At 38.8% G+C, this 18,456-nt stretch overlaps 1 protein-coding gene across 3 annotated transcripts in view; it reads left to right on the plus strand.

Moving 5' to 3' along the window:
• Window positions 1–18,456, plus strand: part of PTPRJ (protein tyrosine phosphatase receptor type J) — a 656,092-nt gene that overhangs the window by 370,476 nt on the left and 267,160 nt on the right. For all 3 annotated transcript variants that reach the window (XM_044082858.1, XM_044082859.1, XM_044082860.1), the window contains one exon: window positions 3,998–4,282. In XM_044082858.1, the coding sequence (XP_043938793.1) occupies window positions 3,998–4,282 (285 nt within the window). The remainder of the gene's footprint in view (window positions 1–3,997; window positions 4,283–18,456) is intronic.

Genomic DNA, 18,456 nt, shown 5'->3' on the forward strand with positions numbered 1-18,456 from the left:
GTGGCGATCAGCATAGGACATTGTGTTTACTCCCTATGTTCTTTGTATATGGGACCTTTGTGGATGTTATAGCTGCTGCATGGTTTTAGTCAGGTAGATACCAAAGGGAGCATTATACTCTATGATGGGTCTGAAGAGGGCTGAGTACAGTGGTACAATGACCTCTTTAGACCTAGATACCATACCCTTATTTAAAAGTTGCGTAACACAGAAGGATTTTTTACCACCTTCGACACATGTTGGTGTAAGTCTAGGTTACTGTCTACATGAGGTTCCAGATCCATGATTAGTGAATCAACTTTTAGCTGTGTTTTATTGATGATGTAGTTACATGGGTGGTTGACTTCCCAAAAGGTACTATAATGCATTTCTTTGTATTAAGTTTTAAACCATGGCTTTTCCATCAAGCTTTTGACTGTGTTAGGTCTTCTTGCAGGTAATGAATGTAGTATCTTCTAACATTTTTACTCAGCTCTCATATCACATTTTTGTCATACATTTAATGCAGCTGTTATGCACAGGCCAGTTATACACCTTTCATGGCATCCTGAAGTATAGAGCTTAACATTAGTCTTATCTGTCAAAGTGTTTGTACTTGTCTGCCAACAAGGCTTTTCATGTTCTACTGACCATACCTCTCAACCTCTTAGTGCAAGAAGTTTGTACAAAGCTTAAAATATTGTGGCAGACAAAGGCAGTGAAATATGGACAGATTTACATATTGTTCATATAAACTTAGAAAGTTGCTAGAATAATAGGATTTATGTTAGCATGCATTTTCTGAACAATATTGAGTCTGAAACTCAAATTTAGTGACATTATTCAGTGACTTCAATCCTCAGTGATTTGCCAGAAAAACACAATTTTTATTAGGAATAAAACCAAAAACATGAGGCAAAAATGTGGACAAGCTGCAAAAATCTGGACAGTTGAGAGGTATGCTGCTGAGTAACCAAACAAAATAAAGTGCTCTCTCCTTCAGTTTTCATGGCACACTCTCAAACACTACATACTGTTCTCTGCATCTTTAGTTTTTGTTCATAGAAGCAACAGCCATATTTATCCCTGCATAATAATTTCCTTATAATGTATTCCGTAATTATCAAAAGACTTTCCTATTTGAATGTCAGTTACACACACATATATATGTGTGTGTGTATGTATATATATATATATATATATATATATATATATATATATATATATATATATATATATATATATATATATATATGGGATCCAGACACATGCTCGACTAGCATATGTCCGAATCACAAAACATCAAACACACATACACAAAAGCGCTTAACATCAACAAGCGCTTCCGTGTATGTGTGCCTGTTTTGTAGATCGGACTACAGTGTGGGTAAGGGAAAATTCCCTTTTCCCCACTGTAGTGCGATTTCAGAGTGAGAATAATAAAGTAGGGAGGGGTGTGGGGGGTGCAGGGAAACATAGATTTTTTTTTTTTTTGAACTACACATACACGGCAGTGCTTTTCGATGTTAAGAGCTTTCGTGTATGTGTGTTCGATATTTTGTGATTCGGACATATACTGATCGAGCATGTGTCCTAGACCCATATATATATATATATATATATATATATATATATATATATATATACATATATACATATATTATATATATATATATATATATATATGGATCTACCTTAGTAGATCGACATGTTAAAAGAGCGAACACGAATTAACCGACGCCAGAAGATCGCAAGTCACTTCACCGACGCCAGAAGATCGACAGTGCACAAACACGACATCGCACACACCCGACACATCATACCAACAAACAAACCAAATCCCCTATCCAAAACCCACACACACAACACAAGCACACCAAAATCCTTACAAACGAACACTAACCCATACATACACAACTATCTACAACCCTAACCCAAACCCTTACCCTAAGGTCCGTCACTATCGCACACTCACCTAACCCGCGCCCTAACCCTAACTCACTTATCCCACCCCTACCCCTACAGACCACCAACATCGCACACTTACCTTACTCGCACCCTTACCTAACCCGCCTCTAACCCTAACTCACGTATCCCACCCCTACCCCTACAGACCACCAACATCGCACACTTACCTTACTCGCACCCTATCGTCCATCACTGCCGCATACTTACACATCCTTTCCCCATCGCAGTGTTCTCCGCGTCGGTGTCTTCCTCCGTCGGTCTTCTGCCTTGTCGATCTTCTGGCGTCGGTGAAGTGACTTGCGATCTTCTGGCGTTGGTTAATTCGTGTTCGCTTTTTAACATGTCGATCTACTAAGGTAGATCCATATATATGTATACATACACACCCACACAAAATTTTGATGTTTGATGTAATATATATGTAATTCATTGTATTCCATTATTAAAAAATATTTACCTTCTCTATGATTTTTCCTTTTCCCTTTATTGTGGACTTACCAGGCATAATGCATATTTAATTCATTGTAGTCTACTACAGTAGTGTGTTGGCACTGATTTACTTCCCTGCTACATTCATTGAGTTGCTCTATTGTCTTTACCTGCTGTTAAGAAAATTGAATATGGCATCACGGAATAAACACATGCTTAGAGTGAATGATTGCCATGTCTGTATACTATTGTGCAAAGGTCAGTAAGTAAGGTTGAGTTCTCTACCCATTTGTTAATATTATATGTTATATGTAGCTGACTGTATCCAGTCTTACCTGTATATTGTTTTTTAAACTATGTGGGCATAAAAATATGTATTTATCTGTATATGGCTATAGTTCACTTGACTGACACTACTTTTGTTTGAAGCAAGTAGACTGAAATCGATTTTGTGTGAATTTTTTTTTTTCATGGGCAACTTTTGGATCGTTCAACAAAGTAAGTGTCTGGGGTGAGGGTTTGTGCGTGAGGTGTGTGTTTTAGGGTTAGGGTAAGGTTTGGTAAGGAAATTGATTCAGTATGGGTGTTTGTGTGTGTTGTGAATTTCTGAGCTGTCTTATGTAGTAGTAGTAGTGTTACATAAAGGTCTTCTTTAAAAGTAAGCTGCATGGTTAGAGGCAGGGACAGTGTAAAGGTTATCATAAGTTACTATGGTGGCCATATTGAGAAAAGTAGAAAACGCTATTATTTTCCTCAGTACACAGCTGTAAACATATACGACAAGTCCATCCTAATTATACCATACTGTGAAATTCCATCGTTTACAAAATAAACTATATAGAATATATCCAAAAGTTTCCTTTGCAGTCTCCTTCACAGCAAATGCTGGCAAAGTCAAAATGTATACATTAGGAATGCAATGCCTTATTAACAGCATAATTTAAAAGTAAAAGAACAGGATTTACTTCATAAAACAAACCGTGCATGAAAGCTTCACTTCAAAATTAATTGTTCTGCTTCTGATGATTTCTCTTACAGTCAGACTTCCTGAAATGTTTAACTTTCAGTATAACATATAATGTGGATATACAGTATATATTTCTATACAGCTCCTATGATTCCTTGTAATTGAGGATTTATTTGTTGGATTAAATTATGCTGTATTTCTTTGTCATTTCAGTATTGTTAACTTCTCTGTTATGGGTGACATTAGCCTAGGTCTCCTCTGTAGAATGGCTGTAGACCTACTGGTACAACCTAGCTAACAAAGTAAAAATAAGTTAAGATAGTAGAGCCTTATAACTACTACTCTTGCTGATTTTTCTACAAGGATTTTCTCTTACAAACATATGGTATGATGTCCTTTTATTATTAAGGACAGCATTTAAAAGATAGAACAATCTCATTTAAAACTGTAATAATCTTAACCATTGAAAGAAAACTGAAACATCTGTTAATCATTTGTTGCGCCCACCTAATTTATTTTTTTCCTTTTGAAGAACAATCCCTCTTTTTTAATAATTTAGTTTGTTAACATCATTACAAAAACATTCACTCAAATGAAATGTGTTTTCCAGTTGCTAAAACCTTTCACTTGTGTTTTCTGCTGTCATATTTTTAGCTCCAGGTTCGGTATTAGCATATCCATGTATTTCACCAGTGAAAAGCAACAAGATTTCCTTGAAATGGACCTGTCCAAATGGTCTTAAGGATCATTTTGTTATAAATGTCACAGACCCAAGATCAATTGTAATGAGCATCAATAAAAATGTAACCTGTTCTGCTGGCACACAACAGACGGAAGATATAACAGGACTACTCTACAGCACGACGTACTCTGTTATCATCAGTACTGTGTCATGTAGCACCAACAGTGCTTCCCTAACTTGTAACACGAGTATCACAGGTAAGTCTGCACCATATTAACTGTAGTAATTGTGCATAATTCTGCTTTTGCAGCATCTGCATCATATTCAGACAACTGTGGATAAAGTGTGCCTTGTTTAAAGCTGTGCACTAAAGTATTAAATAATATATTAAATCAGTTGCACAGCAGAACACATCATCTCAGAATTGTCTTTTATCATATTAAGTGTATGTGATTCAATATAGTTGTTTAAGGGGGTGCAGTTGGTTTGTTGGTACTCGTTTCTATGACACTACTGGACTACAGTTTGGATTGAGCAACAGGGCATTTGCTCAAACCTGTGTTTGTGTGACATGTAGATGGTCAACAACGGTAAGTGCTGGGGCTGTGAGTTTGTGTGTGTTTCAGGGCTAGGTAGGGGGATAGATTTTGACTGTGTGATTGTGTGTTTAGTGTTAAGATTAGATTAGAAAAGAGATTTAGTGTGTGTTTGTGTGTGTGTGTGTGTGTGTGTGTGTGTGTATGTGTGTGTGTGTGGGCATGTGTGGGGGGGGGGCGAGTGTCTGAGTTGTCTTGTGTAGCGGTAGTGTTATGGGTAGAGTTTTTTTTACATTAAGATGCACTTTAGTATTAGGAGCAGGGACACAGGGAGCAGGGACTTAGACCTTGCCTGTGATGTGGATGGCACCTGCTAGAGAGATGGGTATGTGTTGTGGGGACTGCCCCATCTGTGGAGCGGGCTCCCCATCCATGTGAGGCAGAGTTCCTCCCTGATCCAATTCGGGTGCGACTTGGGCAGTTGGATGGAGGCCGGAGGTTCATCCCTGGTTTGGCACCTATGCCTTTGATGCAGGCAGGTGGCCTTTGGATGGTTCATCTCCCAGGCCAATGCTTGCGCTTGACAGGGGTGTCAGGGCTCGTTGGGGATTTGGGATGCATGGCTAGGCTTGGAGGGGCCCTTGTGGTCTTTAGCCTATTAAACAGCTATGAACCTATGTTGCAGTAGCCTTTATGCTATATGTGTTGTGTCTTGCCCAACAGATAACAATTGGCCAACTTCCAAAAGATCTGACTCCCTCCCATATCTTCCCTCTGAGTGCTGAATTTGAAAGTCATAGGTGGGTAAATCAGCAGTCAGAATGAAAAGATTTCAGTACTTTCTTGCCAGTTCATGAAGAAGCAGCTCCAAGGCTTCATAAGAGCAGCAGCTAGCCTCCAGCTTCATTTTGGCAGATAGATCCCCTTTGGGGAACCCTTCCACACAGAAATTTAGTCTTTATTTTTATAGAAACAAAAGATATTGCTGTTTATTTTTATATTGCCTTTTAGTGAGACGCCCTTTAAGAAACTTGCTATATTTTTAATATTGTGAGTTTTCTCTCTGAGATTGCAGTTTTTAGCTTCAACTAGTTTGTGTGCTATTTTTCTGTTTGACTGTACTACTTATGTTCTGCCATTTATGTAGTGCTTTTGTTCACTCTGTGACAACTTAACTTACCATTTTTTTTTGTCCATCTGAATTGTTTACAGAGGGGCTTCAGAAGGAATTTCATATACGTCTTGTGCATTATATCATTTTGGGGGCACTGTATTTGAGTGAAAGTGGAAGTTTGCCGTTTGTGTTCACTATTTAAAAGCTTACCTTCCATCTGGTGCATTTCAGTGAGACTCACCATATAAGAAGCATCCTCCTCATTTTCAGCATGGGTACTTAACTTACTCCTGCCGATTTGACTTAGATAGTTCCTAGAAAAGAAAAAAAAACTTAACAAGGAGCCATTGCTGGCTCTGCAGGATTAGGCTTCATCTCAGCTGATGGTAGGTGACTCTGCAGTGGCCAGCTCGATCGCTTACATCTCTGGTTTGTTTGAGGCACCATGAACCATGGGTCAGCCTCATCTTCTGTGGCTCTTCCAATGTCTGAACCAGGCATGGAAGAACCATCTTTCCCAGGCCATGGAGGCACTCCACAGATGATGCTCAATGTGGCAAGGGTAAGAGACTTCTTGATGGGATAGAAGTACCTTCTGCAAGCCATTCATCAGGAATATTATAAAAAAAAAAAAAAAAAAAAAAGTTAAACATTACTCAACAGATGGCATGGCAGAAAAGATAATTGTCTTATTCAGCCATGAAAATTTTACAGCCAATCCTTGCACTCAGAATTCAGTGTCTGTAAATCAGGTCAGTAGAAACATTCCTGAGGAAGACATGTTAGAGGATTTTAACATAGACAGTGACAGCGCTTTTTCTCCTGCAGATTTTCAAGCCCATATCTGTGATTCTTAGGAAATGTGGTCCTCATGACCTTCTTTAAAGGGATTTTCCTTTTCTCAAACTATTGCCAAGATGAATGAGGTGTATTTATGGGAACCAATGAATGTTCCTCCTGAACTGAGGAGATATGCTACATTCGATGTCTATTCTTCCATTAGTGCCAGCTTTGAAGAATGTATCTAATGCTGCCTGCAACAAGCATAATTCACAACCTTCAGTCCCCAAAAGAGCAGATAGGCTTTATAACAATTTTCAAACTAACAAGCACTTATTTTCTCACCTTAGATCTACATCTTTGCTTGAGGGAAATAGGCTCTTGGTGTCCCCACTCCTACTCTTGTGGAGATGGTGGGGAATATTTTGGACAGATTAGGCTAAATAAATATTTTTCTTTGACTTTGGTATGTAAAATTGTTGACTATCCATCTTAAAAGTTTAAAAAAGAAAAACTGTTTATTTAATAATATTTCCCTGTTCAGGAAAGTCATTTTAAAGATAGGAGTTTGTGCTTTAACAGAGTAACAAGAGAATATGTTATAGTTTTAAATAAGAGCACATTTTTTTTTCTTTGAGTTCAAAAGTTGTTCAAAATAATTGAAAAAAAAATTTCTGTGGAAAAAATGTGTTTATTTTACTTTTCGGGGATTGGTACATGTAAAGTGCTTTTAATGTATTTTTGTGTGAAACAAACTTACTTGTAAAGACTTTATTTTTACAGGGTTTTGCTGCTTATCTTCCCTGGGAAAGAGGCACAATTTTTGGCTTGACTGTGGAGCAAGCTACCAGTCTCAACATTGGTCCTTCTTCCACCATCAAAAAGAAAAAGTTAAGTAATCAACCTTTGCCACCACAGCAGTCTAGCCATTTGCCTCAGACACAAGTGGGGTGACTCTGCTTTGGCCATTATCTGTTCCTCTGACCACTCACCTTTTACCCCAGATACCTCTGGTGTTGTACCTACAGCCAGTATGGATTAGGGGTAGCTATGTCCTCTGCAGCTGTTGAGGCTCCCTCATGGACTTGGGAGAGCCACTTTTGTCAGACGTGGGAGATGGAACAGGGAAGGCATCTCTGTTTTATCAGAATGTTGTGCTCATCCATGGGGAAGCTGCTGCTCTCATTACCAACATGGTTGGCCTCGTTTTTCCTGTCAAAAAGAAACAGAAAACTAAACATGGGTGTACTCCTCAAATTTCCTTACACAGGTGTAGTTTGCTGGTTTCTGGATCAGGGTTTAATTTGGGTTGTTAATTCTTCTTATAAGGTAGTTTCTGGTAAAAGAAAGAGAGAGATAACTATTTTCTGGAAGAGATACAATATTCTGATCTGGCCAAAAAGATGAAGGGACAGATGCAAGGTTTCTCCTCAGATTTTTGATTCAAACTAAGAGGAAAGCTCAGTTTCTGATTATACCTGTGGGAGTTTTTCTTTCTCTGAGACTGTTTATGCATTTTGACAGGGTTTTCAGTGGGAGAACACTGAGGTGTCTCATTCCTTCAGAAAATACTGTGGTCTTTTACAGAAGAAATTTCCAGAACCTCTACCCATTCTACCAATTCTGTCAGCTTTGAAGGACGTGTATGTCACTGCCTGTAATTTCCTGATGGTCAGCCTACTGCCCCTAAACAAGGCAGATAGAATGATACATTTCCTCAATATTTTAAGATTTATACAAACCTGAACCAGCAGCTTTACCTATAAGCTTTCTACTAATGAATAGTTAAGTAATTCCAATCCTGTTCTTCCTGATAAGGATGGGAAAATCATTCATAAGTATGGGGGAAAAGTGTGTGCTTCTGCAACTTTGAATTTCAGAATTTATAATTGTCTCTCTTGTACGTTAAAATGTATTCTGACTAATTATGAAAATATGAGAGGTGTTTTGTATGCAGTTTCTTTTTGTGAGGCAAACTCTTCTTTAAATAATTGAGATTACTCTGTTGTACAGATCACTACTCATTGCTTACAATGTGTGTACTTCCTCCAGGGCTATGGCCACTGGTACTGTTTTGAGGAAGTTTGACTGGCTGCTTTCTGAGAGCCTCTCAGACTGTGTTAAAAATGAGATTTTAAATCTGCCTTTGGATAAAGATATAGTTTCTGGTTCCTCTGTTGCAGAGGTAATAAAATGTTTGATGAAAGGGGTAGGTTGATACAGGGAATATCAAAGATTTTTCAGCCCTTCTTTTCCAAATGTTCGAATGGATTTTTTATATTATCGTCCAATTTTGGCAAAAAAAATAAACAGTCACAACAAAATGCAGTTTAGCAGACATTTAAGAAGAAATGACAATGGGATTCCAAAAAGAATTCAGGAACCTACCAAAAAACATGGGTAGTCCAACAATCAGAATGACTATTCAAGGGACCTTGTTTCATCTTTCCACCCTGGCAATCCTTTTCACTTGCAGAAAGTTTGAATCACCACTTTTCTCTTTGACAACAGATAGTTTCAGATAAATGGATTCTGAAGATCATTCACCAAAGTTATAGATGGCAGTGGGAAGAAAATCCTCCATTTCAGGATGAATACCTCACCCAGAAGACCAGACTCTCTTATTTGCACCTGTCCTCCATTGCATGCTGTCTCAGAGAGTGATATAACCAATTCCCTCTACCCAGTTGGGGAAAGGTTTTTATTCAAGGATGTTTCTAGAGACAAAGAAAGAAAATAATTGGAGACTAATGTTGGGTCTATCTTTCCTAATCCCATTTGTGATAGTGCCCAGGTTCAAAACGATGTCACTTCACAATATGTTATCTCTTCTTCCTCATTCACGTTTTGTGGTAATGCAGGATTTAAAAGATGCTTATCATCGTACCCCTCTTCATCCAGACTTTAGTTGTTTGTGTGTCTGGATCACATAATCTGTTCTCCATCTGACCATTTGGACTATCCACTGTACCAAGGGTGTTCACAAAGTTTCTATTTCCAGTTATAGCTCATTGTAGGCTACAGGGTATACATATTTCTCCTTATTTAGATGCCTTGTTTATCTTTGCAGAGTCCTTTGCAAAGCATCAGGAATCTCTCAGTTGGGTGAAAGCTTGCTTACACAAGATGGGATTCCAAGAGAGCATTCAAAAGTCTTTTTTGACTTCTTCACACAGTATTATGTTTCTGGAGTGCCAGGTCGATACATCAGTTCTAAGACCTTTTCTTCTGCATGAAAGAAATAGATCTATATCTAGGTCTATTTCTAAGGTTTTCAATTCAGACCCTAACCACTGGGAGGGAACACCTCTGAATTTTGGGTCTCATGGCATCTGTGATTCCTATCATACCCTTAACACAACTCCACAGGAAAATGCTACAATGTTATCTGAAATCCCTTTGGTTCAGCACCAACATCCTTTGCCTTTTCATATCCCAGTGCTGGCATTTGTCAGAAAAGAAATCACTTGGAGGAGACAGCAAACCCCTTCTCCCCCCTGCTCCAAAGCAGTCAGTCAGCACAGATGCCTTGGACTTTGCTTGGGAAGCTGTTTTATGAGGGAAAAAGTGCATGGCATGTGGGGCACAAAGGACAGACACAAGCATGTAAATGTAAAAGAAATGCTTGCCTCTTCAAGTTGTTACAGAAGGTACATCAGCAAGTAAGGGGAAACTAGATAGTAACCCCTTTGCAGACCAGCCATGTTATCTTGAAATATATCTTAATGGCACATTCTCACTTTACAGGCATCCTACATTTTATCAGAGCAAAACTGTGTGCCACACAAGCTGAGCAGGAAATGGTTAGGCCTTCACCAATGTAAACCAGATTAGGGAGTCTTCCAAGATTTAATCCTTCTCTGGGGAGTTCCTAAAGTACACCTATTTGCCTCCTCTCTGAAAATCAGTTGGCAAGATTCTTCTCCAGGACTGCATGCAAGAAGGCTTGGGAAACAAATGCATTTTCTTTTCCTTGGACAGGAAAGTTCTTATATGTTTTTCCACCCTTTCCACTGATGTCCAGAGGACTTCTGAAGATTCAAAAGGATTCTTCCAAGGTGATTATGGTGACTGGCTTCTGGCCCAGAAAACAATGGTTTTACCTTCTTTTGGAAATGACCTGGGGCAATTACCACAAGCTTCCTCACAGAATGGATCTTTTCACACATGGGGTATTTGATATACCCTGATTCCAGTTAATTGATTGCCTGAATGATATGGTCTTAATTCCCTCTAGGCACCTGTTTACTGTCAAATGTGTAGCAGATACTAATGGAGGCAAGAAAGCCTACTACTAATAAATTATATATTGGCAAATGGAAAAGGTTTTTTAGTTGGTGCCAACAATATAACCTGCACTCATTCAGGGCTAGCTGTCCTCTGGTTTTAAAATAGTTTTGTGAATTACTATTCTATGGCCTTTCTTACTCCTCCATCAAGGTTCTGTTTTCGATCTTTTGGCTTGTCTGCTCATAGATCCTCCTTATTCAGTGCCTCCAAAAAAAACTGGTGGCCCCTTCCTGAGATCTTAGTTTTGTGTTAGTGAAGCTAATGCACCTTTTGAACCAGCTAATCTGTCTGGATTCAGGTTCATAACATGACAAATCGTTTTAGTGATTGTTCTGACCTCTGCATGAAGAGTATGTGAGTTGCAAGCTCTTATAGTGACTTAACCCTATTTTATTTTCACAGAAACAATGTTTCTTTGAGAACTGATCCTTTTATGCTTAATGTGATATTCAAGTTACTTTAAGCCAAGCTATCCATCTCCCCATATACCTTCCTGAACCGAAAAACGATGGAAAATGGATACTGTATACTTTGGATGCCCATAGCCAACTTAGGTAGTATCTTGACAGAACTAAATCTCTTAGATATTCAGATCAGTTGTTCATTTTTCTGAGAAGGTAAGAAGAAGGGGCAGCCTGTGTCAGAATAGACTATTTTCAAATAATTGTCTCAGACATTTACATTTTGTTATACTCAACACAACAAAGCTATTCCAGGCAGGGTCAGTTCCCACTCTACCAGACCCTTGGCGTTCTCTATGACTTTTTGGAAAGGGTTAGATTCTAAAAGGAGTAACTTGGTTTTCTGTACATATACGTAAAGGCATTGCAGGCCTGATTCTTTCTCTGGCTCCTGCTAGAAACATTGTCCCATGGCTCCTAGACCCTTTCCCTTCCACCTCCTAAATATAGTATACTAGGATAATTCACCCTTATAGCTAAGGCTACTGCAGCAGCGATTGATATAATGAACATAGTACAGTTGTTAAATAAACTGACCATAACAGTAGATGTTTGAATGATCACTACTACATTAACTGCCTCTCCCTCTATCCCCCTTTTTTTTGCTCTGTTATTTTCCAGGGTGTGGGTATTTGCATTTTGTAATTCCTAACACTGACCTTTTAGGGCTCAGCTTCCCTCTTCCTTTTGGCATGAAAGCTCTGAGGGGCTTGGCACCCAAACCTTTATTTTTGATTAACTCAGCTTGAGCTGACTGATAGTTTTGGGGCATGGACGGTGCCCTGAAGCTTTAAAATCGGGTGAGCTGTTATATCCTTAGCAGGATATAACCCTTATAGCTAAGGCTAGTGTAGCAGTGATCATTTGAACATCTAGTGTTATTGTACGTTTACTTACACAACTGAACTTTACCTACTTTATTGTCTTAAATTGTATATATGCAGGCATTGAATATCCCCCAGTAAGGATGGACTTAGTGAACATGTGGCATTTTTATTCAGTAATGTTTATGCTAAACACATTATACCATTTTCATGTGCATTAGTATACAAATTACATAAATCTTGTAATTACAACATGCTTATTCTGCATTCTACACATTGCTTGTCTAGGTGACATTTTAAAGTCTATAATCTGGATAGTACATTGCACTTATTCTAATGCAGTAAATTTCTCTTTCATTTAGGAGTATTGTCTTGTATCATACACAATTTTTTTTTGTTAACTTTATTGGGACTTATCATTTTGCTTTACTCATCTTTTTTGAACATCATTATGAAGTGTACTGCTGTGGTTTATTGTACGGGAAATTGTAGTCATCAGAGGCAGCACAACATTCAGAATATTCTTTATGTAGTTGTGTTTCCTTACATCTTGTCATCCTAAAGGTATGCATAGCACAGAAAGCCAAACACATATCATCTGAGAAGCCACTGCAGTTCACACTGAGGTATAAAAGCAGTAACAGAAATAGCATCCTGCAGGAAATAATGACAGATGAAATAAACTAAACAATAAAAAGAAATATTTTTAAAACATGCAAGTAAATATTAGGGACTAAGTGAAGCAAGATTAATAACCAAGCTGTGTATTATTGCATCTGTGCATTCATGGAGTCAGAATATTTAAGTAAGGGGATGTTGAGGAAACATCCTCCATATAAAAAGATGCAGTGAGGCTTGCTCACATAGGATCACAGGAAGTTACTAGGTTAATGGCCCTGGGGCCCTTACAAGCCTAACCAAGTTCTACTATTATTTCCATGATCAGCACCAAATGTCCCTGTCCAAGAGGGATGCAGGTGGAACCCCCCTGGGTGAATTTATGGTTACCCATCTAGTCATTTAGACTGTGTTTGAAGAGGGCCAATGAGGTGCTCTGTGTGACATGAAGTGGGAGTCCATTTGAAAGGTGTGGTAACCTCTGGGAGATAACTCTGTCCCTCCAGCGGGTTCTATTAATGTCACATACCAAGTTAAGGTCTTTAGAGCGAGTAACCTGTATACCATTTAACATATGGATATGTAGCATTTCCAATAAAGCAGGGTCAGAGATTGCCTTATATGCAAGGCATAGATCACCTCTGACTAGTTTGTATGAAACAGAATAAAGTGACAGTGATTTCAGACAATCTGCATAGGACAGATGCTGAAAACCTTGAATTTTCCTTGTGAGGAAGGTTTGTGGTCTCTCCAGTTGCTGCAGGTACTTGGAAAGGTACATACCAAAAGGGGGCATTGTACTCAATTATTGGCAAGATGAGGGAAGAGTACAGAAAGGTTATAACTTCTCTTTTTTTTCTGGATTCAATGTCCTTACTTATGAGATGAGCAATATAGAATGCCCTTTTTACCTATGTGGCGACATGGTGATCAAAGGTATGATTGCTGTCAACCTGTGTGCCAGGTCTCTCACCACTGAGTGCATATGTACGGTGTTATTATTGATGTGGTAGTTGGCGGGAATATCGTACTTACCGAAAGGGATGGCAATACATTTTTTGCATTGAGTTTAAGGACATGACTTTGGCACCAATCATTTGTTTGTGTAAGACTCCTTGTAGGATGTTAAGATTGTTTGGAGATTCTATGACCACTCCTAGTTTGCAGTCATCAGCAAACTTTGTCAGCCACAGACCTTTAGTTTTAGCTTGTACTTCAGAGAAATTGATTCCAAACAGTAGAGATCCCAAGACTGATACCTGTGAAACACCACTGGTTACAGGTCTGCTGCTGGAGGTGGATTCCCCTATTATGACTATATGGTTCTATCAGTGAGCCAGTTAGTGACCCATCTAACGTTATAAGGGTTGTTACTTAGCTGGGTGAGTTTATCAATGCTGCCTGAGTGGGGAATGTCTGTTTGAGACTTAGGTGCAGACAAGACTGGGAATATACAGTGGGTATAAAAAGTTTACACATCCCCCTGTTAAAATGCCAGGTTTTTGTGATATAAAAAAATGAGACCACAATAAATCATTTCAAAACTTTTCCCACCTTTAATGTGACCTATAACCTGCACCCGTGTGGCAATTCCAATGATCAATGCTACTCTTGTCTTCTTTTCTTGGACCACTATATATGGTTTTCTAGCATCTATCTTTTGAATCTATCTGTGAATATAGGGTGATGGCCACTAAGGGAATCCGGCAGTATGTCTGAGATAGCACACTTGCTAGGGTCAGAGACAAGTACCCTTCATGGATAGCATTTTTACGATTCACTTTGTTGAGTCAAGTTGGGAAGTGATTAGCTGTTTGAACACATACCAGTTAAAACTAGTATTTGCAGTATTAGATGTTACACATAACCAGTCAATGTTAATGTTGCCTACGATAATGGCTAATTTTAGAACAGCTGGACGCACTATCAATTCCCTGCTCTGCTCTTTTACTTTCTACTGCACCCAGAGTATTCACCATGTTCCTGGCTCCATTAATTGCGTTTGGTATTCGGATTTACTCCTACCTGGAAGATGGCCTAAGCCATGCACATTCTGTAGAAGAACTTCTCTCTTCCCTTCGTCTGTTCATGGGCATTCTAAGCAACCTGGCGTTCACCAAAACTTGAAAAAGTCAAATCTCACCCCATTTCAAAAGCTAATGGTTGCAAGGGCTTACTGAATACAGATCTATAGAAGGCTTTTCTTTCACAGAAAAGTATCATCTGTCTGAATCAGTACTTTGATTTTCTATTTCACCTGACAGTAATGACTGCAAGGGAAGCCTGAGAGTCTTGGGTTATCATGACCTCATATTTCCTAATAATCCCTTTGGCCAGACTGCACATCAGAAAAAATCAGTGGTACCTCATGAATGTGTGGAACCAACATAATCAGTGACTCAGCCATAAAATTCATCTCTTACCCTGCCTCATAAAGGACCTTTCAGACTCCACTCCCCAAACCAGACCCTGACCACAGATGCTTCTGGCTTGGCAGCAGATGTTGATGATCTTCAAGTACAAGGCTATTACGATCGGACTTCTCTAATAGCCAAATAAAACTCAAGGGAATGATAGCTGTGCTGAGGAGCATGCTGTCATTCAAGGATCTATGGATAACAGGGACTTAACTAGTGAAAACAGACACCACCACAATTATGTGTTACATAAGCATGGATGAATTCCCTTCTGTCCTTTGTGTCACTTGACAGTGATACTCTGGGACATAGCTTAGTCCATGGTCTTACACCTAATGGCCCAGCACCTGCCAGGGGAAGGTAGTCTTTTAGCAGACCACCTCTGCAGATCAAAAGTACACCCTCATGACTGGAAGTTAAAGATGGACATATTTGTACTCCTCAGCTAAACATAGAGCATGCCAGAAATAGACTTTTTTGCTTCAAATCAGGGAAAAAAAAAAGAAAAACAAAAAAACAGCAGAAAAAAAATTATCCAGAGGCCATGGATCTCAGTGCTTGGAGGATGGATGCTTTCTCATTTCCATGGCCAGTGCTGTTTCTATATGCATTCTGTCCCATCCCTCTCACCTCTGGATAGCTGCTGAAAATTAAGGAGGAATGGCAAAGGGTGATCCTCATTGCACTCTTTTGGCCAAGGCAACATTGATTGAGTAGGGTAAAGCCATGACTGCTACCTCAAAATGAAAATCTGTTGACAGGGGAACCATGCATCATACACCCCAATCTTACCACCTTGAGGCTGACAGCATGACTTATATACTAACTGTCCCTCAGGGAATTTCTTTTTGACAAGGACGTGCTAGTTCTGCTAAGCAAAGCTAGAAGACAAAGCACAAGAAAATCTTATATATTAAAATAGAAAAAGCTTTGTTTGGAGTCAACAAAACAAATGTCATTCCTAGGTCTACAGTGCTTTTCCAGGTGCTAACCTACCTTAGTCTCTTATTCAAGTCAGCTTTAGCTTACTCTTCCATTAAGATACATTTTTCAGCCATTTCTGCAAGTCTTCTTAAGCAGCCACCTCCTTTTTCCCAACCACTTGTAAAATAGTTACTACAACATGTTATTCACGTTAGACCACCAAGAAGAGCTCCTTCTCTATTCTGGGATCTCAGCTTTAAGAAAACCTTACTTTACCTCCTTCAGCCAAAGCTGACATATAATTTCTGTCTTGGAAATAGCTTATCTGGTTGCTATTAATTCTGCAAGAAGGGTTTCAAAGCTTCATATGCACTGAGCCTTTTCTGATGTTTCACCAAGACAGAGTTACTCTCGGGACTAATCCCTCATTCACACCTAAGGTGGTTACCAGAGTTTCTTTAAACCAATTTATACATCTTCCTACCTTCTTTCCTCATCCCAAAAGAGAGGGGAATTTATCATTCATTCATTGGATATTCACAGACTGCTCAGTTTCTGCCTTGATACAACTAAGACCTTTAGAAAATCAACCAAATCTTTGTGCCCTTCAGCAGCAAGTTGGGAAAAGCATATCGGCAAACAGATCATTTCTAAGTGAATAGCTAGCTGCATTGTCTTTTGCTATCATTGCCATGGGAAAGATACTTCTGATTAGATTTCGACAAACTCTACCAGAGCTATAGCAGATTACAATGGTTTCTTGAGATTAGTTCCCAGAAGATAAATTTCAGAAGCTGCCACTTGGGCTTCTGTCCACAATTTTACTAAATGTTGCAATGTTTCCCCCTAGAAGTAGAGTTGCCTTTGCCTCTGCAGTTCTGCAATGCATTTTAGCCAAAGGCTGATTTCTTCTATCCTCCTTCTTTTATAGCTTTGGGAGTTTTCCCATATTGCTAGAACTGCAACACTGAAACATGAACAGTTTACATTTGTGTCTACTTACTATGAATGTAGATGTTTGAGTGTATTCACTGTTGCAGCATGTCTTCCTCCTTTCTTTTCCCTCTGTAATTCACTGAGGTTGGGGTGAGCAGCCTTTTCCTGTCCTTTCCCCCTATCCTGCCTTCCTCTTCAGGTGTGCCAGCTATTAGATATACATCAGTCCGTGGGGGATTTTTTTTGGGTGCATCTGAGTAATATGCATGGATTTAGAAAGATTGCTGTTAAGCAACTGTTTTTGATAATAACTCCAGAGCACAAAAACTTTTAGCACAATAACTTGGGCAACAGAAAATGGAAAGCATTGTTTTCAAACTTAGGGAGTCCATAACAAGAAAAATAACCAGAGATCCTATGCAGGTATTAAAGATATTTCAGAAAATTTATGAAACTTAATATAAAGGAGAGAAATGTAGAAATAAAGAAAGAGCGCTAATGGAAATATTTATGAAAGATTTAAGTATGTCAAGTTTAGAGGTAGATGAGACTGAACAATTAACAGTTGAGATAGGAGAAGATGAGGTAAAAATGGTGATCTACAACAAACTGCAGGAAAGTCTTCAGGAATAGATGGTATTCTTGTGGGAGTTTGGAAGCTAAGAGGTAAGAAAACAGCAAAGATCTGGAAAGCTTTTTAACAGTATTTTAAAAGAAGGATACATGCCAGCATCTTGTAAGAAAGCTGTTACTCATCTGACTTAGCTCCATATAGACCCATTTCAATTTTAAACCATGATTGTAAAGTGTTTATGTCTATAATACCTAAAAAGAATGACAAAGGTGTTCTGAAAATTGATATATATCAGTGTAGTTTTGTGGAGGGTAGACAAACATTTGACATTAAAAGAACAATAATAATTCAGCAAGAGAGAGGTGGTTTTGTCGACAGAGATGACTGCAAATATGAGTACAGAGAATAGGCAAGAGGACGCTGGAATTTATTGGGGAAAACTGGCAATTGGGATTGATATTGGAGTATATAGGAAAAGAGAAAGGGATAGTGGAATTCTATGTGAAAGACCTTATCTGATGAGAGTTTTTAACTGAATCTAGAACAAAAGCTGCTGTTAAATGGGGGATAATTAGTAGGGCACATAAAATATTGAAGGATATCAATACATATCAATCAGAGGATCTCGGAAAAGATTGGGAAGAGATACTGGATAAGTGATTTACAAGGAAACCATGGAAGGAGGATATGTTTGGAAGTGCTTGGATAGATATTTTGTACCCCAAGCAGACTCCAAAGAAATTTTCCTCAGACAGAAGGCAAATGTTGGAGGTGTTATAGAGAAGAAAGAGGTAACTGGAATCATATGTTTTTGGAGTGAAATGAGTAGGCAGACTTTAAAAATTCCCTACAGACTACTCTGTCAGAGATATTCGTTAAGCAAATAGGTGTAACTAAGAAAATTATTTTCTGAGCTGGGACACAATATCTAGACATAGTAAGACCTTGTGAAGTTTA

This window comes from Protopterus annectens, chromosome 9.part0 (genome assembly GCF_019279795.1).
Source record: "Protopterus annectens isolate FY-2018-M chromosome 9.part0, PAN1.0, whole genome shotgun sequence".
In the NCBI taxonomy this organism is placed as follows: domain Eukaryota; kingdom Metazoa; phylum Chordata; order Ceratodontiformes; family Protopteridae; genus Protopterus; species Protopterus annectens.